This window comes from Protopterus annectens, chromosome 9.part0 (assembly GCF_019279795.1).
Source record: "Protopterus annectens isolate FY-2018-M chromosome 9.part0, PAN1.0, whole genome shotgun sequence".
Taxonomy (NCBI): Eukaryota; Metazoa; Chordata; order Ceratodontiformes; family Protopteridae; genus Protopterus; species Protopterus annectens.
The window spans coordinates 17,603,886-17,627,505 of record NC_056743.1 but is presented as its reverse complement, the minus strand read 5'-3'; the positions used below and the strand labels follow the sequence as shown (position 1 = coordinate 17,627,505).

The following is a 23,620-nucleotide window of genomic DNA, read 5'->3' as shown; positions in this document are numbered from 1 at the left end:
CTTGTGTCTGACAGGAATGAGAACCATCACCTGCTGCCCTACAGCATACTCTCTAGTCCTCAAGCATTCCTGTCATACCAGACCTTTTTCTGCTGTTGGGCTTCTGCCAGGTTTTCCTGGGCCAAGGCCATGAGTTCCTGAGCCTTGTCCTGAGGTTGAAGACATATGCCACAACCGACTCCTTGTGGGATTCACTCACCCTCCCACTCGTTTTTAATTAAATCTAGAGGTCCCTTCACCCTTTGCTCATACAACAACTCAAAAGGTGAAAAACCTGTGGATTCCTGGGGCTCCTCTCTGTAAGCAAATAGATGGGTCAAATATTTTTTCCCCATTCCCTCTTAAACTAGCCTGCAAATGCCTATAGCATCGTCTTGAGTTTAGAGTCTAACCTCTCAACAAGACCATTAGTCTGGGGGTGGTAGGTGGTGGTCTTTAGGTGCTTCACCCCACAGTACTTCCACAGACAAGCCAGCAGGTCTGACTTGAAATTGGCACCTCTGTCTATTTCTTTTGGGAAACCTACCTCGCTGAAAATGTCTAACAAAGCATTTGCCACTTTTTCTGCCTCAATGGAGGACAGAGCCACTGCCTAAGGGTATCTGGTAGCATAATCTACTTCCACTAGGATATACTTTTTCCCTGTGTAACTTGGGGTACTCAGAGGCCCCACAGTATTCGTAGCTACCCTCTGAAATGGCTCCTCAATCACAGACAAAGGCATCAAAGGAGCTTTCACCTTGTCTCCTGCCTTGCGTACGTTTTTGCACTGCTCACAGGTCCTGCAGTACCCTGTTACATCTCTGGAAATCCCAGGCCAGTGGAATTTCTGCATAATACGTCTTTGTAAGTTTTAAGCCCATATGACCTACAAGGGAATATCATGGGCTCTGGCTTGAAGTGCCAGATGGTAGGCTCTGGGCACTACCAACTGCTGTATTCTCTAATCCTCTAGCCCTCTCTCAAGGGTCCACACACTATACAGTAACCCTTTGTGTCTGTATCCAGATTCCCCTTTCCCTTGAGAATCAGGTGCTTCACTAGCTACCTCCCTCAGGCCTTGTAATGTAGGGTCTGAGAGCTGAGCCTGTCTCACTTCTCTTTGTAACTTTTCCCAGTTCGTCTTCCACAGGACGTCTGGTATCCTCTTAACAGCGGTGCCTCACAGTCTACTACTCACCTCTGCCCTTGCAGTCACTCTGCCCTTGGGACCGTCAGTACCCACAAGCAGCTGTGGTTCACCTTCAGTCTCTCTGCTACAGGGTAGCTCCCTCCCTGTAGTAACCACCTCACCAGTCCTGAGTGCAAGTGTGTGGCCTATCTGGGTTTCCCGCAGGCTAGCAGACCCACATGCTTGTCTCCAAGCCTGACTGTGTGTAAGTGCATCCACACGTGGTACTGCATTATCAAAATCCTTGCCTGTCAGGAAATCACCAGGGTGGTAGTCTGGTACCATTATTTCTCAAGAAAACTTACTGTTGGCATTTTGTCATTCCCACTTACTGGCTCTCCCACCTTTTGTTCCTCACCTTGCCTCCGTAGACATCTATATGCTACATGGCCCCACTGGTTGCATTTAAAACATATAACCCTAGGTCCTGGACGTGTACCTGGACTAGTGGCTTCCCCTGCTACTGACAGATTCTGTTGGGGCAGTCTAGGCTGCCCACCATAGGTTCCCTTAGACCCATGAGCAGCACTGGGTGTCCCTTTCCTGTGCAGTTATGCCCTGCTTGCGAGGTATAGGTCTCACTTCTTCACCAACTCATCTACAGTAAGGCATTGTCCATCAGCTAAACAGATCCTCATTTCCTCAGGCGAAGTGCTAAGGGCTTGTTCCCTCACCTGAAGGTCTGCCAGCCCTTCAGAAGTGGTGACCTGACATCCACTCACCCACCTATGAAAACAAGTGCTCAGTTCAGCAACCTATTCATACACACCTTCATCTGCCTTGTGTCTGTGCTCACGAAAATTTCTCTATAAGCTTCAGGTGTTATCTTAAAAAAATTCTAGCAAACAATTTTTTACAGCATTATAATTTAAAAAGTCATCATCAGACAGTTTGGACAGAACAGTTACAGCTTTACCATGGAGCAAGGGGGTCAGGAACTGTACCGAGAGCTTTTGGTCAACATTATACTGCATATATATACCCCCTCAAACATATGAATGAAACTATCAAAATTATCCCCCTCTGTAAATTGTGGAAGAAATGTACTTACCTTCGTTGTTTCTGGGGCTCGGGTTACTCCCTTCTCCATTATCTCCATGACTCTGACAACGTGTCAGCATCTCCTTTTCATGTTGCCTCTGCCTCAGCTTCCAGATGTCTGTCTCTCTCCGTTGCTTCCATTTCGAAATGCTTGGCCTCCAATTTAAGCCTCTGGCTCCAGATGGATTTTTAAATCCTCTGTAGAAAGGTTGAACTGTCCATTTTCTGAGAGTTGTACATTCCCATAGCCAGTCTGATCGTTGTTCTGGTTGCTATTCCCTGATGCAGCTGTGACTAAAGCTGCAATCATGTCTGCTTTAGTCAGGTTTCAATGCAGCAGTCCTTTAGCCTGGCACATCTCAGCCAACTGGCTCCTTGTCGCTTGCCATATTCCTCTTCTGACATGCTTGCCTGCTCTCACTGACTAAGCTAGCAAAAGAAATAAAACAGTTGTGATACGAACTCTAAATGTTCACTGTGTGGCTGGTTTAGAGTACAAAAGCACATTCAGTGACCACTGTACACAAGCTATAGGAATTCAATATCCGCACCACTACAAGTCATATGTGATGTGGCTATCTCACCACTATCAAACAATTAAAATTTTATGTGGATATCCCTTACCCCTATGTTAGTAACTTCCTCAGCCTGTCACGTATGTATCCTCAAAGGTGAAGTAGGAGGCGTAAGTGGTAAGGCCAAATGTTGAACATGCTTTGAAAGGTTTGTTTTTATTGCAAGTATCCTACAAAAAGTCTAAGTATATTTGCACAGCTGTATTTGTTATAGAATTTCCTTTACTATTTTTTAAATGTTCTTCTAATGGTTATACCTGCTTAGATGAAAGAAAACTGAAACAACTGCTTTGCTGGATTCGTTTCTGCTTAGGAAATAATAGATGTTATGTGATCCTATCTCGCCTACATTCTGACTGATGGGTTCGGAGCCGATCCTCGGCTCCGACTCGGCACGCTTATGCCAAAGAACGAAGTCTCTTATTGGCTGAGCTTACTATATCCCAGGATGCACCACTACCAGTCCCCCAGATCTCGTTTGCCGCTAACAAGCTAAGACGTGGTCTCGAGCTGGCTGAGCTAAGTAGTGTTTTCTTCACTTATTAAACCCTCATTTGAAGAGGCTTTAGCTTCCTCTCCTTCTCCTGCAAAGAAGAAAAGGGCGTCGGCTCCGACCAGCCCGTCGGAACCGACCGCCAAAAGACATAGGCAGGCTTCTCCTTCGGCTCCACGGACTTCGGAGCCAAGGGCGGAACGGTCTGCCTCGATGCCTCCAGCCTCGACTCCTCTGGGTTCGGAGCCGACGGCTGGGGCCTCGAGAGGCAGGTCATCTTCATCGGCTCCACTGATCTTGGAGCCGATGAAGGTTGTCCGCTCAGACACTTCCTCCTCGGCGCCGATAGAAATTGGTTTGGACACTTCTTCGGCGCCGATAATTATCAAGTCGATTCGGAGCCGGTCCCCTAGTCCCTTGGAGCCGTTGGAGAGGCCTACTCGGACCCGTTCGGTCTCTTCCAGGTCATCAAGGATGTCAGATTCGGACATAGACAGGGTACTCCAAAGACTTTTCCAGTCCCCAGTCTTTCAGAAATTTGTTTCGGCTCCGACCCAATTGGCTTCGGAGCCGATAGCCCATTCCATTGCCATTCCTCCTCCGACCGCTTCGGCTCCGTCGGAGCAGGTGCTGATGGAGCCAGTGGAGATCCTAGGGTCGGCTCCGACCCTTACTCCAACCCGGCCTTGGTCCGAGTTTAGCACACGGACTTCTTGGCCGGGCCGGGGTGACGTTGGGACCAATGCAGTCGGTTCCAAGCCTCCCTCTCGGTGCTTGACGCGGGACTTCCGTCTGCTATCATGGCTCCGGAGACTGGACCCTCCCAGGATTCTGGGGGTCCGGCCTTCAGAGCTATGAGGAGTGCCTTGGCCAAATCTTCTTTGGCCATCTCTACGGCTTTACCAGCACCTTCCCTGGGCATGGAGACTGGGTCTTTGGCAGTTCCCCTGTCTCTAGGCAGCGGAGCCCCGGGGCCTGAGGTTACCCCCACTGGGGGTTCCCCTCCTCCTGAGGGTCTTTCGGAGTTGTCTTCGGAGGAGCCCCCAAGGAAGAGATTGTGCAAGAGGAAGCACGTGGACTCCCCCGCCGATGAGTCTCTTACATTGGACACTGCTCTTGATGATGCGGAGGGGTCCCCAAAGTCGTCCTCGGATGATGTCTCATTCTCAGACATTCTAGAGATCCTCAAGCAACGAGGCGGCTGGAATTCCAAACCCCCCCTCTGCTGATGAGTCGGTGTTCCTCAAGGCCTTCGGGGCTCAGCCCTCCACCTCCTGGGTGTCTCCGCCCTTCGACGAGCTTCTGGATTTGGTTTGTCGAAGGGCGTGGGAACATCCAGATACTGTGGAACCAGTGCCTTCTCGCCCTAACAAATTTTTGTCTGCCCCACCCGAGAAGGAGTTCTTAACGAAAGGCGTGGCTGTAGATGCCATGGTGGTGGCATCTGCTGCCCAGCAGGACGTGGCAGAGGCTTCAACCTCCGTCCATCCTCCTAATAAGGAGTCTAGGAGCATGGACCGGTACGGGAAGCGCACCCTGACTTCAGCGGCCTTTACTCTGAGGTCCCTGAATTATTTGGCACATTTCACCAGACTACAGAGGGATCTGGTCAAGGAGCTCTCAGATTCCCTCTCAGGTAACCTACCTGAGCAGCTAGCCCAGTCGGTTAGCTCTCAGTTGGCTATCCTTACCTCGATTTCTAACTCGTCCATGAGGCTCATTTCATATGCGGCCGAAGGCGGAGCAAGCAGGCACAGGCGTGGCTCTCTGAGACAAGCCTGGCTCCGTTTGTGTCATTTCATGGAGGCCTTCAAGTCTTCCTTTGCCGACGCTCCCTTTGATGGGTCCTCTTTGTTTGGACCCAAGGTAAAGACACTCTTACCGCTGTGAGCAGGAGGAAAGACTTTATCTGCCGTGGGAGCACGATTTTCCACTCCCTTTCGGCCTTATCCCAAGGCTAAAGAGGAGGGAAGATGTGGTTCCATAAATCACAGAAATTCTTTCCTCAACAGCAGGAAGATTCCCCTTCCAGAGGCAGAGGACGGGGAAATTTTTCTGGGAGACGCCGTCCCAGAGGCGGCAGAGGCCCCCGCAACACTGGAGACCAAGGCTAAAAGAGGAGGGAAGATGTGGTTCCGCAAATCACAGAAATTCTTTCCTCAACAGCAGGAAGATTCCCCTTCCAGAGGCAGAGGACGGGGAAATTTTTCTGGGAGACGCCGTCCCAGAGGCGGCAGAGGCCCCCGCAACACTGGAGACCGCGAGTCCTTTCGTGGCTCTTCAGCCTCCCACACTCCATGAGGGATTGCCCGGCTGTGCTACTCCGGAGCCAGTCGGGTGCCGTTTTTCCAAGCATCTAAAAGCCTGGGAGTCTATTACTCAGAACAGATGGGTTCTTCGGATTATTGCCGGAGGTTACACCATTCCCTTCACACGCCCACCCCCACCGTCCAAAAAAATCCCGGACCCACCACCCAGTCAAAGGGAAATTGCAGCCGTAGAAGCTTCAAAGCTGCTAGAAAAAGGAGTCATCCAACCGGTCCCCACAGACCAGATCGGATCCGGAAATTACTCAAGGTTCTTTTTAGTGCCAAAAAAGACAGGGGACCTGAGACCCATTCTGGATCTCAGCAAACTAAACCAGTCCGTCATGAAGTCCAAATTCCGAATGGTCACTTTACAATCCATTCTCCCATTGTTGGAGAAAGATGTTTGGATGTGCTCCATAGATCTCAAGGACGCCTATTATCACATACCGATACATCAGGCGTCCAGGAGGTATCTGCGCTTCAGCCTGGGAGACAGTCATTTCCAATTTTGTGCACTGCCCTTTGGTCTCACCACAGCCCCAGGGTGTTCACCAAGTGTTTGGCAGTAGTGACTGCTCACCTGAGGAGTCTCGGATTCCAAGTGTTTCCCTATCTGGACGACTGGCTCCTGACTGCCACCACCAGGCATCTACTACTAGAGAACCTACAAGCCACCATCTCCTGGGTGCTTCCCTGGGAATTACATTCAACTGGTCAAAGTCTGTCTTGCTGCCTTCTCAGCACATAAGATTCATAGGAGCAGAGATAGACTCAAAATTAATGCGAATCTTCCTTCCTACCGAAAGGATACAAACATTACAAGATCAAGTCCGAGCCCTGCTTCTAAGATCCAAAGCCCCAGCCAGGATGGTCCTGCAACTTTTAGGTTCAATGTCTGCCACGGTTCTCCTAGTTCCTCTGGCAAGATTGCACATGAGGATTCTCCAGTGGCTGTTATCGACACAATGGTCTTTTCAGGATCTCCCCCTCAATCATCACATACTGATTACAGAAACGTGCAAACGGGACCTCCGCTGGTGGCTTCTGCCATCCAATCTGAATCAGGGAAGACTCTTTGTTATACCCCCTCCGGTGGCCACCTTGACAACGGATGCCTCCCAGACGGAGTGGGGGGGGGGGGCATTGTCTGGGCAGGTCAGTTCAGGGTTCTTGGCTTCCAAACGAAACATTTCTCCATATCAATGTGTTGGAAATGAGGGCTGTACTTCTGTCCCTACAAGCCCTCCACAAGTTTCTCCCTCAAGGCATTATCGCCATCCACACAGACAACATGTCGGTGGTCTGGTATCTAAACAAACAAGGAGGGACCAGATTTTACCCCCTTTGCAGAGAGGCCATGGGGGTGTGGGAATGGGCAGTGGCTACCAAGCGCTTCCTGGTAGCGACCCACATTCCAGGAAAATCCAATGTATTGGCAGACAGACTGAGCAGGACTATTCTCTCTCCTCACGAGTGGTCTCTGAACGAAACAGTAGCAGCTCAGATTTTCAAAGATGGGGATTCCGTGCTGCGACCTGTTTGCAGCACCACAAACACAAGTGCAAAGGTTCTTTTCCTTGACCCAGCGTCAGGGGAGGCAGCTACGGATGCTCTAGTCCAACCTTGGCCAACAGGACTGCTTTATGCTTTCCCTCCGATTCCACTCCTCCCCAAAGTCATCCAGAAAGCTTCCCAATTCCACAATGATTCTAATTGCTCCGTACTGGCCTCGTCAGGTATGGTTCCCCTACCTACACAAATATACTCTGGACGGTCCTTGGTTCTTGGATCTAATTCCGGACCTTCTGGTTCATCAGTCGGGACAACAGCACCAGTCCCTTCACACTTTGAAATTAACAGCTTGGCTCCTCCACTTCCGACTTTAGTCAGAAATCACACCTTGGACCCGGAAGTTATTCACATTTTATCTTCAGCCCACAAACCCACCACTAAGAAATTGTATCACAGTAAGTGGAAGAGGTTTGCTATCTGGGCTCAACTCAGAGGCTTAGACCCTATTACTGCCCGATACCAGAGGTCTTGAAATTTTTAACATCCTTGTTTAATCAAGGATCTTCAGTCTCTACTATTAAAGTCCAACTAGCAGCTATCTCCAAATTTCACGATTCCATAGACCCACCGTTGATGAGCAGCAGATTATGTAAAACTTTCATGAAAGGTGCTGTGCTTTTAAGACCCCCAGTTTTTCATCCTGCGCCTCCGTGGGATCTTGATTTGGTACTGTGCCTTAACATCTTCCCCTTTGAACCGGCTGCTACATGTGAGTTGAAATATCTGTCTTGGAAAACTGCCTTCTTAATTGCAATTACCTCTGCAAGAAGAGTTTCAGAACTTCAAGCCCTATCTATCAAACCACCGTACTTGATTTTCACAAGGATAGAGTATCACTTAGACCTAATCCATCTTTTGTCCCAAAAGTTTGCTCTAATCTCTGTCTCCAACAATCTTTAGAGCTGCCAGTTTTCTTTCCAAAATTTTCAAACAAAGCGGAATACACCTTCCATACATTGGATGTTCACAGGCAATTGCGCTTCTATCTAGATAGGACTCAACAAATTCGGAAAACAGATCAATTGTTTGTGTCCTTTTCAGATAATAAACTGGGTAAAACCATCACTAAAGCTACTATTGCCAAATGGATCCGAGATTGCATAACTCAAGCTTATTCCTCTTCAAATAAACAACTTACAACATCTGTCAAAGCTCACTCTACTAGAGCTTATGGCTACCTTTATTGCATTCCATTCCAAGCTCGCTATTTCTGAGATTTGTGCTGCGGCTACTTGGTCCAACCCGCACACTTTCATTTCCCACTATAAATTGGATGTGGCATCTAAAGGACGAGCATCATTTGGTTCCACGGTACTCAGGAGTGTTTTCCAGTGAGCCACCCAGGATTTAGGTGCTAGGGACTCTGTCCCATCAGTCAGAATGTAGGCGAGATAGGATCACATAACATCTTTTAGTTATGTACTCACCATAACTTCAGATGTTTGGGATCCATCTCGCCTACATTCCTAATAACCCACCCTCCTTCCCCCTGCCTTGGAGATCAGAAGAGATTGAAGGGTTTGAGTTCTACTGTTTTTTATCTTGTTTCATCTGTCAATGTTATATAAGCAGTGCATGCGTGTGTGCATGTATGCGGACAAACTAGATCTGGGGGACTGGTAGTGGTGCATCCTGGGATATAGTAAGCTCAGCCAATAAGAGACTTCGTTCTTTGGCATAAGCGTGCCGAGTCGGAGCCGAGGATCGGCTCCGAACCCATCAGTCAGAATGTAGGCGAGATGGATCCCAAACATCTGAAGTTATGGTGAGTACATAACTAAAAGTTATGAGCATGCAATTTGGATTAATTGCTATTAGAATGTTTTCAAATAAAATGTTTGCTATTCCATTTTAGAATTCATGCGGTTTCTCCTCACTTTGATGATCTCCACTCCAATACCGCTTCAACCATAAATTTTGTCATCTCACAGGTGGCAAGTGGTGATATGAATTGTAGCATTCAGGCACTGGCACAGGTATGTTGCACATTATTATGCTGTTGCTGAACAAATGAGATTCATTTCCCCAGCACTCTAATGATAACTGGAATGAAGCTAAGACATGGGATGCTGGGTAAAGTCAATATTAATAGACTATTTTGTATCCCTGCATTAAGCCTAATTGCCTGTCATTGGGATATGTGCTACCCATATAAAGTAATTGTGCATTTTATTTCTGTTCAAAATTCATTGTTAATGTGTTAGTCTTTAATTTTTACAGTTGTGCAGCGATTAAAGTTGGGTTATAAATATGATTCAAGAGGGAAAGTAATGCCATCGTGCTTTGAGAAGATTTCGAAAATCGATCCAAACTTTAAGGTCTTTTTTTTTGTAATGCGTTTAATACTATTAAACACCATTTAGCCCTGTTTATGGTTGCCTTGTCTCCTGTAATACAGAATTATGGGAGACACGGAAACCATAATGCAGAATTATGATGTCCTCCTATTCTCATGTTGCAGTATTCTGCATATCGGTCTACTCCTTTTGTCTCGCGTACGTATGGCCAGTATACAAAAGTTTTTAGTCCCTCTGAGGTGTGTGTAACGTCTGATGTGGCAGAGGTAATGTGGGCCATAAAAGTGACTGCATACACCAGCCCTCAGAACTCAGCCACCAGTCGTACGCCAGGTGCTACAGCTACCGCTGACATCTGATTTGTATAAATCAGATAAGTACCCTGTTCTGGACCTTTTCACTCCTACCTTTTAAGTTGTATTGCCTGTTCATGTCATCCAGAAAGGGTAAGTGTCCATGCGGCTGCCAAATCCCTCACAAGGGCACCCACGATAAGTGCCTTTTCTTTTGGGACAGTCGCACGACCACACCTGCTGCCCTGTCTGCCAGACGTTTGTATTTAAGACCCTTCGTAGATGCTTGCATGCATTAAACCTGTACTTGGAAAACCAACGGCTTAAGCAGATCACTTTAGGGATGGAGGGCACCTCAGATGTTTCTTCAGAACCGCCAAAAAAGGCCAAGACTCTACGGCCTTCAGCTACCGGTAAGCCTCTTCCATCCGATCCTCAGCCTGTGGCTGACTTTGGCCTGGTAGAAGGATCCAAGTCTGCCACATTGGATAGAGCGGGTACCTTCATGGATGCCACACAATCCATCGGCAAGAGCATGTTCGCTGAGATGATACCAGTGTCCGTCTCCGATGTTGGGGGAACCAGCGCTCTCCAAAGGCCTGTCTGATCCCTTCAATCTTTTACAGTCTGCAGATTCTAGGTCTTGACAGACACCTGCTAGGCACCTTAAAAGAAAATAAATGAGCATATTCCTTCCTCTTCTGATAGCATGCTAGAGGTCCAAGCCCATCTGCTGTTTCTCCCATCCTTCCTGCATATTTAGATGCCTTCTCCTCAGCATCGCTTAACCCAGACTCCCAAACTCTTACTCAATGCAGACCAGACTTTGCAAGGTGCCTGACACTGCTCAAGTGTCCACCAGCTGATCCAGACACTATCTCTATCTATGGACAAGGCCTCTAAGGTCCTGCCCACTACCACCATTCTCCCTCTTGACAAAGACGGCAAGACAGTGGAACGTCTGGATAAAAAGATATATACTTCTACCTTGTACTTCATTGCAACAAACTACCAAACTCGCATGGCCAAGTACGCCTTATCCCTCTTGGAATTTGCCTCCAGACTCCTGGCAGATATTCCAGACTACTCTGCCAAAGGCATCACTGTCTTCTCTCCTGGCTGTCTCTTCCCAGGTCACCAGACACTCTATCAAGTTTAGTTATGATGCTGCTGAATCCTTAGCCAGGTCAGCAGCATCAGTATCTGCCTTATGCAGATACTCTTGGCTTTGCCAACAACCCCTGTAAGATGATTTCAGGGCAAAGCTCATTGATGATCCCTTCTCCCTTAGACAATACTGCATTATTTGGCTCTAAGGTAGCAGACCTTTTCAAGTCCTTTCAGCAAAAAGCTAAGTAATGCAGGACCTGAAACACCTAATGCAACCGGTACTGCAGACAGTAATACCTCAGGGCGCCATCGAAGCAGTCGTCGTCGTCTTCCCCCGTCTGAAAAAAGAAGAGGATTCTACTCCAGGATCTTCCTGTTAACCAGGAAAGACAGACCATGGAGACTTATATTAGAACTCTCCCATCTCAACCTTTTCTTAAGTCCCTTCCTTCAGAATGTTGACCCTACCAGCCCTATTCCCCCTTCTGATCCTCCAAGGGTTTATGGCAACATTAGATATAAAAGATGCTTATCTCCACATCCCAATAAAACCATCTTACAGAAAATATCTGAGGTTCGTGGTGGGTTCTTCTTACTTACAGTTCTCTGCCTTGCCTTTTGGACTTTCCGCTGCGCCCAGAGTCTTCACAAAATGCTTGGCCCCAGTGATTGCTTATTGCAGGACAAAGGGAATACAAATATTCCCTTAACCTGGACCACATGTTTGTCCAGACTGCCAGCCGAGAGACCCTTCAGCTGCATATCCACATTGTAGTGACCCTTATATAGTCACTGATTTCAGCTAAACTTACCCAAATCACATCTACAGCCAACCCAAGACATCGTCATCTTGGGTGCAGAATACGCTCAGACCTCATGGAAGCATACCTATCTCCCCTTAAAGTGAACTCTTTCACAGAACATCATCTTTGGGTCCTTCACTCCACAGAGTTGACAGCAAGGCAATACCTCAGAATGTTGGGTTACATGACAGCCACCATCCCCATGCTATTTCTAGCAAGACTGCATATGAAAAAGTTACAATAGTATCTTCGGTCAGTCTGGACACAGCACTCCCATCCTCTAGATCACAGGGTGTTACTTCTCCCTTGTCTGAAAAAGGAAATTAGTGGCGGTTGGCACAGGTGAACCACAGGCCCAGGTCTCCCTCTCCAACCACCTCAGCCAACACAAGTCATGCACACACATGCCTCAAACTTGAACTGGGGAGCAACTCCGGGCCACCGAAGAGTGCAGGGCCTGTGGCCAAAACCCCACAAGTTGGAGCACATCAATGCTCGAGAGATGAGACAGATTCTTCTAGCCCTCCAGGCATTTCAACCTTTCCTCGAGCAGGGATTTCTGAAGATATACACAGACAACACCACTGTGCTGTGGTATCTCAACAAACTGGGAGGGACCAGATCTTATCTGCTCTGCAGACTAGCCCTTCTGGTATGGGAATTTGGCACCTCACAGGGAATCACCCTACAGGCTGCCTAAATTCTCTCTCTCTCTCTCTATCCCCCCACTACTCCCAGACAGATTACTTGAGTAGAACCATCACATCCAACTACAAATGGATGCTTCACAGAGATGTTTTCTTGGATCTGGTCCACAGGTGGGGTACACCTCAAATAGACCTGTTTGCCTCCTACATCAGCAGGCAACTTTCTGGCTTTTGTACTCGGGACACAACAACCCCAGACACTGGCAACAGATGCCTTCTCAATCTCCTGGAAGGGGAAATATCTATATGCCTTCCCTCCTTCCTGCTCATTCAGAAAGTCCTACTGAAAATACAGCAGGATACTCCAAAAATCTTGTTGGTGACTCCCTACTGACCCAGACAGCACTGGTTCCCCTTACTTCAGTTGTCCAATGGCAATCACCACAAGTTGCCCCCCAGAGTGGACCTTCTCACACAACACAAGGGGTCCCTGATTCACCCACAGTGGCAGCTTCTAAACCTTGCCCGGTGGTTGATAGTATTCTGATCTGCTTCTGACACCTTTACGAGGACGTGCTCAATTGTCCTGCAGGCGGCCAGGAAACCAAATACAAGAAAATCCTACCTTTCTAAGTGGAAAAGATTCACTTTTTGGTGTCACAAAAGACAGCTGGACCCACTTTCTAGTGAACCCCCTAAAGTCTTGTATTACCTGTGAGCTACTGCAGACTGGCTTGGCTTGCTCATCTATCAAAGCTCATCTGTCTGGAGTTTCTGCATACATTCCTCTAGACCCCCTTTTAGCATCTAGGCTTCCTTCTAAGCTTTTCCTTAAAGGGTTGCTCCACCTCAGACTTCCCAGGAAACCGTGCCCTTCTCCTTGGGATCTTAACTACGTGCTGGAAAAGTTTACGCTCCCTCCCTTTCAGCCAGCAGATAAAACCTCTGTAAAGCATTGCACATGGAAAAACTGTACTGCTAGTAGCCCTGACCTCGGCCAGAAGAGTATCAGAACTACAAGCCCTTATGGCTATTCCTCCTTTTTTTTTTTACTTTTCCACAAGGCTATGGTTACCCTTAGAACTAACCCACCCTTCATGCCCAAGATGGTGAATGACCTGTCCCTTAATCAGGCCATATACTTACCTGTCCATCTCCAACCCACAGGGGGGACAGTGAGAGGATACTTCACACCCTGGATGTGCATCGACAAATCAGGTTGTACCTGCATAAAACAAAGTCCATCAGACAGGCGAATCAACTCTTTGAATCCTTCCATCCCAGAGCCCTGGAGAAGGCAGTGTCCAAGCAGAACATATCTACTTGGATCTCCAAGGCCATCATCTTCTGCTACCAATTCCATGGTAAATCCCTGCAAGGTGCAGTTAAAGCACATTTCACCAGAGCTATGACTTGTTCAGGCACCTTCATTAAAGGCCGCAACTATCCTGGAGGCAGCTACCTGGTGGTCTGTTCACACCGTCAGCAAACACCAAAAACTTGATTACAACTCTAGAAACAGGACAGAGTTTGCCAGGGCTATCCTTCATGGATTCTTGGAGTCTGCCTCTAGACCCCCTCACACAGTGAGCTTTGGCACTCCACCCATATGCAGAATACTGCAACATAAGAATAGAAGGACATAGAAAAGTTGTGTAAAATCTTACCGTAACTATAGGTGTCCTTTTCCATTTTGCAGTATTCCTTCCCACCCACCTTCCCCTCCTGTTAGGTTACATTTCCCTATCTGGGTGGCACTGGACTGGCATTGCCCTTAAGGCGGGCTCCGACTGCGGCTTTCAGTTCTGAGGGCTGATGTGTGCCGATGTCACTTTTATGGCCCACGTTCCCTCAGCCACGTCGGACGTGTCACCCACCTTAGAGGGACTGAACATTTTTGTATACTGGCTGTATGTACGTGAGACAAGAGGAGTAGACTCATATGCAGAATACTGCAACATGGAAGAGGAGGACATCTATGGTTATGGTAAGATTTTGCACAACTTTTCTTTCCCTGTGTTTGAACTCAACATTCTTCTCAGTTTTCCATCATTTACACAATTCATATTCACTTTCCACCATCTCAGAAAAGTGCCCGTGTTTTTTGCCAAAAAAAGAGTGCATGTCTGGCTTGGATTAGTGCATTTGGTGTCCATTTTCATCCAGTTCAACACATGGGTTGTCAAATCTGGTTAGATCCAACCTCAGCTCCATGTTTGAAGCTTTATGTATCCAACACTCTTACTCTTCCCCTACCTGTAATTCCCTGCTCTTCACCTTAGTTCCTCAGATCTTGTTTGCTGCCTGAAGCTTCAGACATGTCCTATGAGGGTTCTTCATTAGAAAGTGTATCCTTTGCTATTTGGTCAGTATATTCCTACGATCTTCTTTCCTACCGAGAGTTCTTTGTTCCGATGTTTTTTTGTGTGTTTTTGTAGGTTATAGCAAAAAAAAGTATTATATAGTTGAGTTAAGTAGTAGGGTAGTTATCTTCAGCTTTGAAGGTCTTCTTTCTTGCTGTAGTCATTAGATTCAATGGGTATTCCTATGTAGATAGGAAAATTGTGAATTTGGTGTGCTTTTCACTTTACTTTTGATATAGTACCTTGCTGTGTTCTTTGTACTATTGAATGTACCATTAGTTTGTTTTTCAGAATATCTGACAGCTAGAGGGTTAAGATGTGTGCTGAACGCGGGCACAAAATCCCACCTCAAGATCAAATTTCTCTCTCTACTGTTTGGCCACTGCCAGTCTTGAAATAGATTGTGAAACCCGTGCTTCCTTTGGCACTCGGACTCTCTAAACATGAAGCGAAAAAACTAATTGTAAAAGCTATTTTTCCTCCACAAAACAAGGAGCAAAGCTAACGAAAACTTCCACAATCATCAGAGGTAGCTCAAATGAGAAGTAGAGGCCACAAGGAGCATATAAAGATGTTTAGTACAGAAAGCAGTCCAGTAAATAACACAGCCACAAAAAGCACCAATTGTCTCGCCTGTGGAAAACAAATCCCACACTGAGACTTCGATTCATACTGCGTCACTTGTTTAGGCCCAGACCACGATGTCCCCCGTTGCCGCCGGTTCTGTGCCCTCTTTAATGCGAGAACAGTTCATCGTATAGCTCTTTTTGTAGCCAGGTATTTTCGTCTTCGTATTCCGAAATGGCGTCCGTCAGCCAACAATCCGTAGACATTCCAGAAAGATGTAAAGATAAAGATAGAGGCAGACCACACAAGGCTAAGCCTTCCGACGACTCTACCGCTAAGCAGGTAGTCAGTCCTCCAGAATTCAGTGAGGCACTTTCACAGCCCAGATGCCTGATCCAATACTTTCTCAGGCCTCTACTGAGACCCTTTCGGAGTCCGGTATGCCGCAGAAATCATCTTAGTCTTCCAACCCATTGGTTGTCTCTGCCTCAGTTGGGTCCAGAGATGCGACGCAGGCACCGGTTTCCGAGGAGATATCTTACACTACTGAATCTAGACAGAAACCTACATCTTCTCATCCAACTATCTGTTCTCTCAGACCAGTTGATACTGTTAGGCCTAGAAGCAAGGCTACTCTTAGGAACTCTACCTCTAGCCACCATCTTTCTCCTGCTCCACCACCCCAAGCTTAAATGCTTAAAATGGCAGAGGATCTTATCTCCCTTATCAGGGGTAGTCAGGGCATAACGTCTAAAAGGAAGAGAGACCCTTCTCCTGAAATGCTGACAGAATTCTGAGGAGTCTTTATATTCAGATTTTGAAGAGGAACAACAACCTCTAACTGCTTATAAGGGTTCAGATGCAGAGGAATCCATTCCTTCTGCCTCCCCACCAGAAGATCTTTCCTTTGGGGAAACCCTTCATACCCTTGGGGAACATTTCCACTCGGAATCCCAGGACTTCCCTCAGACTAAGAAAAGACAGAGTTTCTCGACCTCTCCCAGCACAGACCCTTGGCCATCCCCCTATCTTAGAGGTGGTTGATGATATCTTCCATGAATCCAGATTAGCTCCTGACATCCTCCCACCTGCTCCCAGTAACCTGACCGTTATTAGAGTACCGGATTCTCACAAACACCTGTACAGAAATCCTGCTGCGGACCCAGAGGTCATTACAGCACAGCTGTCAGTTCCACATGTTAAAATATCAACAACACACTTTGGAAAAAATAAAGTTCAACCTTTCCTGACTGTGTCACTTAGAAAGAGTTAGCAGATTTACTGCACTCTACTTGTCAAGTGGCCAAACACTCGTTACGCCGTGGATATGACACCCTAGAAGTCTCAAGTAGGGCAGCGGTGTCAGGATACGTCATTAGGAGACATGCATGGTTGATGGAACAAATTCTCCCTGATTAAGTCAAATCTAAATTAATTGATGCACCCTTGGATAAGGACTACTTATTTGGAGTAAAAGCAGAAGAGGTGCTTAAAAAAATGGAAGACAAAGCAAAGTATATGCAAACAGTAAAATATTTCTTTCATGTTCTACCTCCTAGGTTCAGCAGGAATTTTCCCTCAAAACACTGGTCCTTTCCTGCACCTAGTAGGCAGGGGCAAGGTAAGTCCTACAGGGACAGACCACCCATGCTCCTATCCCAGGGACAGCAGCGAACCAAACAGTGGACCACTTCTGCTCCAAAGGCAGGGAGTTCTAAGCTATCCCTCTATGGCAAATACTCTCCCTCTCCTCCCTCTGCCCTCTTCATTCACGAAAAATTAGGAGAAAGTCTCTTCCTCTGCGAAGAAAATTGGCTTTCTGTCACAAAGGACTAATGGGTCTTAAAGATCATTTTTCAGGGATACAAATTCTCCTTCAACAAACCCCTAATTCCAAGAGGGTACCCAGACTTGGCTCCAAATCAGTGGGCAGAGGCATTGAAACAAGTCCAAACTCTCATGTCCCAAGGGGCAGTAGAACCTGTCCCCTCACATCAAAAAGGCTAAGGCTTTTATTCCAGACTATTCCTTGTTCCCAGAAAAGAGGACACCTGATGCCCCATCCTGGATCTATCAATTCTGAACACCTCCCTGGTGGTCCCCAAATTCAAAATGCTAACTTTGCAGCAGCTGCTGCCTATGCTGACAAAAAATGCCTGGTTACCCTGGATCTAAAAGATGCCTACCTCCCCATAAGGGAATCTTGCAGGAAATTCCTTCGCATCAGAGCAGGCTCACAACACTTTCAATTCTCTGTGCTACCCTTTGACTTATCTACTGCTCCCAGGGTATTCACCAAATGCTTAGCCATGGCCATAGCCTTTTGCAGACAGAAAAATATACATATCTGAAGTAGTTTACTTAATTTGGTCTTCAACCTGTGGGTACTGGATCTATATCGGATCCGAGCCGGCAAATTCACTAGCATCTGCTCCGAGCTCCTCCCCTTACCCATAGTACACCTCCACTACCTTCCAACCCCCAGATCTTAGTTGCCGTGGCTTGCCTGAAGCATCGTGATCTCAGAGTTAGTGAGTGGGTTATTTACTTATTAAGCAGTCTTTTCTTTATTGTTTGAGTGCTAGGTGATTAGTGTAGGATGTTCATCGTGTTACATTGCTACAGTCATCACACTTGAGTTATCTGCCGTCAGGCAGTCCCGCAGTCGGCCCGAGTTCCAAAGTCTTGGTCCGGCGTCGGTTGCTGTCGCTTCTTCCCTGACATCAGTGTGACAGGGGTATAAAAGAGGCAGCCAACGCCATTTTCTTCAGTCTTTCTTGCCGCGCAGTGCCCGAAGCAGAAGCAGTTCCCAAGTGCCGGTCGGCCGACTCCTGAGATTTTCAAATCGAATTTCAGACCGAAGTCTTCAATAAAGCTAAGTACCCCGTTGGGGAACCTTTTCTTGCCTCAGTCCGATGTCAGAAAAAGTTAGTAATTGCATTTCTTGTGGGAAGCAGATACCTCATAAGGATTTTCATTCTTATTGTATCCCTTGCCTAGGCCCAGACCATGACGTCACAGGTTGTCTGTTTTATGCTAGGTGTAACAAACAAACTATTAAACGTCTGTTTGATTTCGCCCGACATTATTTTGGTAGAAAATTTAATTATACCATGCCGTCGGAGCAACCGACGACCGGGATGCATAAAAAGCGCAAAGATAAGGACAGGCAGCCGAGACCCAAACCAGACACCGAGGCCTCTGCTAGGCCAGTCTCCGGTTTTCCGTGAGGCGCCTACGCAGCCCCTGACGACCGCTGATTTAGAATCCCAGCCTGCATCCGACTCCCAAGCGGAGATTGCATTGCCTCCAGAGCCTTTATCTTTAGGCCCTTCCGACTCCATGGCTGAAGGGGATTCCGGTGCAGTTGAAAGGCCATCAGTTGCTGAAGGTGTCTTCAGACCGACTACACTTACTATTAAATCCTATGCAAAACTGAAAACTCCATTAAAACTAAGGAAGCCTGTACAGCAGTCTCAAGTGCAAGGCCCCATGCCTAAGAAACAGATGCTTAAGATGGCCGAAGACTTAATTACCCTAATCATGGGTTCCCATCCCCCACCTGACAAAAGGCCTAGACAGAAGGAGGACTATGCTTCCTCTGACCAGGTTTCCATTTCCTCAGATTCTTCTGAGGAACAGGAGTACTCTTTTTTTTTCCCCCTTATGAAGACTCTGATGCTGAAGAGCCTATTCCTTTAGCATCTCCCCCAGAAGACTACTCTTTTGGGGAAACTTTACATACCATGAGGGAACATTTTCACTGGGAAGGCCAGGGTTACTCTGATTCTAAGAAAAGGCTCCGAGAGTTCCTGTTACTACCCCAGCACAGACCCCTTGCTATTCCACCTGTGTTAGACATTGTGGATGATGTTTATTCGGAATCTAGCCTTAACCCAGATTCATTACCTCCTGCACCAGCCAAACCAGACAGATACTACAGAGTCCCTGACTCGCATAAATTCCTATATAAAAGCCCTGTTGCTGACCCAGAAACCATTTCCCAGGGTCCCAAAGGGGGGTTAAGGCCTCTATTGCTAAAAATCATGTACCGTCTGAAAGGGATTCTAGAGCACTAGACAGATGGGGAAAAAAAGTATATACCTCAGCTACTGTAGCTATGAGGGCATTAAATTGCCAGTTTCACATGCTGAAATATCAACAATATTTGATGTCTCCATTAAAACAAAAAATGAGCACACATGCAGAGCAGCCTGATTACAAGGAAATGCAAGATTTGTTGCATGCAGCAGAACAAGTGGGAAAACATACTTTGCAATGTGGATTTGATTAATTGGAAGCTTCTTGCAGAGCAGCTTTAACAGGGTCTGTCATTCGTAGGCATGCTTGGTTAAAAGAACAAACTTTACCTGATCATGTTAAAGCAAAGTTATTGGATGCACCCTTACAGCAAGATGTTTTATTTGGTGTGAAAGCAGAAGAGGTTTTAAAGAAAATGGAGGATAAGGCAAAATCGATGCAGACGGTCAATGATTTTTTATAGGTTCAACCCCCTCGTTTCAGCAGAAATTGGCCAACCAAAAACTGGTTCTTTCCAACTTCTGACAGACCACAGAGGGGCAAATACAGACGCCTAAGGGGCAGAGATCAGCCACAAGGCTCTTACAAGCCACGCCAATGCGATACCACAACCCAGAAAGGAGGAGAAGACGGGTCTCGAACTTTCAGAAGACAATCACAATGACTTACCCCTCAGACTGCCAAGCAAATCACTCTTGGCAGCTCCCTTGTGAGGAAAACCTGCACTTTTTGCAGACAATTGGCACATCATCACAAAAGATAAGTGGGTCCTAAATATTGTAACTCAAGGATACAGGTTCCACTTTCGCACTTTACCAAGGATAAAAGGAATGCCAAACCTGCCATCAAATCAATGGGCAAAGGCTCAAAGACAAATTACAGCACTCATGGATATGAGAGCCATTCAACAGGTTCCTACACAGGAGCAAGGACAAGGATTTTACTCAAGACTCTTTCTGGTTCCCCAAAAGGACAAAGCTGGGAGACCCATTCTGGACCTTTCAATTCTAAACACATACCTGGAAGTACCCAAATTCAAGATGCTCACACTACAGCAACTTCTTCCCATGCTGGGCAATGACAGCACAGACCCCTAGTAACGTTGGACCTCAAGGAGGCATACCTGCATGTCCCTATCAGACAAAATTTCAGAAGATACCTCCGATTTATAGCAGGTACAACTCATTACCAATTCTCTGCACTGCCGTTTGGCTTATCTACTGCGCCCAGGGTCTTCACAAAATGCCTGGCACCAGTAATTGCATACTGCAGACAAAGAAGAATCCAAATATATCCATACCTGGACGACTGCCTTATTCAAGCAGACAGCAAGGACATTCTTTCAAAACCTCTGGTGTTTGTGAAAAAAACTACTAAGTTGCCTAGGGTACACAGTAAACGAAAAGAAGTCAAAACTAGTGCCTTTACAAGACATAATATTCCTGGGTGCCAGCTTAAATACAACGTCCCAGATGGCTTATCTCACACCAGACAAGCAAGGACAACTGATTCAATACTTCAAAATGATGGCAACAAAGACCCAACTCCCTGCAAGAAAAATTCTGCAGGCTTTGGGATTCATGGCATCTTGCATACTACTAATACCATATGCCAAACTCCATATGAGGAAATTACAGTGGTACCTGAAACGCGTATGGACTCAACACAGCCACAGCTTGGAAACTATAATACCACTAATTCCCTGCCTTCATCAGGAGTTTCTGTGGTGGGCTCAGGCATGTCACCTCAATAAGGGTCAGCCTTTCACCTTGCCCACAGCCAGGCAAGCAATGACAACAGATGCATCGGATTACGCCTGGGGAGCACACATGGCAGGACAGTGTATTCAGGGCAAATGGTGCAGATCAAATGCATCTCCACATCAATCAAAAAGAGATGCTAGCTGTACAAAATGCCCTAACAGCTTTCAAGGACCTCCTACATCCAGGACAACTTCTAATAAAGACGGACAACACCGCAGTGATGTGGTGCATAAACAAGGGGGCACACATTCCTACCCCCTATGCAGGCAAGCAATGACCTTGCAGAACACAGCACTGACCTACCAAGTTCAACTACAAGCACAATTCCTGCCAGGAAAGAAAAATACATTGGCAGACAAACTAAGCAGAAATATCATGGATCCTCACGAGTGGAAACTAGACCCACAAGTATTCACAATGATAACTCAAAAACCCAGACATAGATCTGTTTGCCTCCCCTCAAAACTACCAACTGTGAAAGTTTTGCACAAGGACATACCACACTAGCTTGGAAAGTGGACATCCTCTCATTCAGTTGGAAAACACTAACAGTGTATGCCTTTCCTTCACTGCCTCTTCTGGCAAAGGTGCTGCTAAAAGCCAGATTAGAGAGGCCACAAATGATGCTCATTGCTCCAGACTGGCCACGCCAACACTGGTATCCGATATTAAGGAACATGGCGCAAGGTCCTTACCTGCTGACTCAGCAAAACAATCAGATTCTACACAGCCAGCTCAAGACTTTAAATCTGGCTGCATGGCAGATTATCTATACAACCAGTCAACACTTCTCTCTACAGCTGTTATGGATGTCATTCTGGAGGCCAGGAGACCCAGCACCAGGAAAACCTACTCAGACAAATGGAAAAGATTCTGCGCCTGGAACCAGGCTAAAGGCCAAAATTCTCTTGTCCCAAATATTCCTCAGATTCTGCAACTGAGTTATTGCACAAAGGCCTTTCCTTTTCATCTATAAAGATCCACGCTTCAGCTATTTCAGCTCATTACAACACGGATCCTCCTATTTTTTCACATCCATTATTAAGACAGTACCTCAGAGGGGCTAAGAACATAAGACCGCCCCGAAGAGCACCAACACCAACTTGGGACCTCAATTTTGTTTTGGAAAAACTTACACTACCGCCCTTCGAGCCAGCTTTTTCAGCTGATTTAAAATTTTTATCATGGAAAACTGCCCTGCTGCTAGCAATAACTTCAGCACGAAGAGTCTCAGAGCTACAGGCCCTAATGGCAGTGGAGCCTTTCATCATTTTTCATCAAGACAGTCTCTCTTTACAAACTAACCCTTCCTTTATGCCAAAGGTTGTATCCAGTGTGGCTTCAAACCAAACCATTCATTTACCCACCTTTTATACAAACCCCCAGAATAAAGGGGAAAGGCTCCTACACTCTTTGGACATTCACAGACAATTACGTTTCTACTTGGATAAAACAAAGGTTTTTCAGAATCTGATCAGCTCTTTGTATCCTATGCTGCAGGATCTCAAGGAAAGCCTATATCAAAACAGACCATTTCAAAATGGATAGGACATTGTATCCGTTTCTGCTACACACACCATGGGAAACCTGTACCTGGTAACATTAGGCTTCATTCCACCAGGGCTACAGCAACATCAGCAGCCTTCCTCAGAGGGGTACCAACCAAGGATATTTTGGAAGCTGCAACTTGGAGCTCAGTGCACACCTTCACCAAGCACCACCACTTACCTCTATACTCCATAACCAGAGCTGGCTTTGCCACTGCAGTTTTGCAGGGCCTACTAGCTTCTCCAAACCCTGTTTAGTACCAACCGCCCAGACTTAGCTTTGGGATTCAACCCAAGTGTGATGACTGCAGCAGTGTAACACGATGAACGTAGTACAGTTTTGTACCTACCATAAATGTAGATGTTGGAGTGTTCACACTGCTGCAGTCCAGGTTACCCTCCCACCTTCCCCTCTTCTTACCTGGGTTTTATCTATAGCTCCCTGTTTATACAATCTCTAAGATGTATTTCTATGTGGTGTATTTGCTTTCAGCTGTAGATATTGTTTTCTACTTATGTAATTTACTTAGGATTATGTATTGCCTTCCTATTTGGGGGCACCTGACATCTGGTGCAAGAAAAACTGAAGAAAATGGCGTCGGCTGCATCTTTTATACCCCTGTCTCACTGACGTCAGGGAAGAAGCAACAGCAACCGATGCCGGACCAAGACTTTGGAACTCGGGCCGACTGCGGGACCGCCTGACGGCAGGTAATCCAAGTGTGATGACTGCAACAGTGTGAACACTCGAACATCTACATTTATGGTAGGTACAAAACTGTACTTTCCCTCTCCTTCCCCTCGTTGGTGCATCGTATATTAGAGTTTTCCTGTAGTTTCAGTGTTAGTGTGATGTTCTTCATGTTTCACTGTTGCAGTCATTACATTTGGGTAATCCTGCTGGCAGGTTGCCCTCAGCCGACCTGAATTTCAAAGTCTTGGGTCCTGTGTCAGCTGTCGTCGCCCCTTCCCTGACGTCAGGTCGTCAGGGGTATAAAAGAAGCAGCCAATGCCATTTTCTTCAGTCT

At 46.7% G+C, this 23,620-nt stretch overlaps 1 protein-coding gene across 1 annotated transcript in view; it reads left to right on the top strand.

Moving 5' to 3' along the window:
- CKAP5 (cytoskeleton associated protein 5) overlaps nt 1-23,620 on the top strand; it is a 4,315,141-nt gene that overhangs the window by 3,458,280 nt on the left and 833,241 nt on the right. Inside the window, exon 33 of the mRNA XM_044084803.1 lies at nt 9,017-9,137. Within this exon, the coding sequence (XP_043940738.1) occupies nt 9,017-9,137 (121 nt within the window). The remainder of the gene's footprint in view (nt 1-9,016; nt 9,138-23,620) is intronic.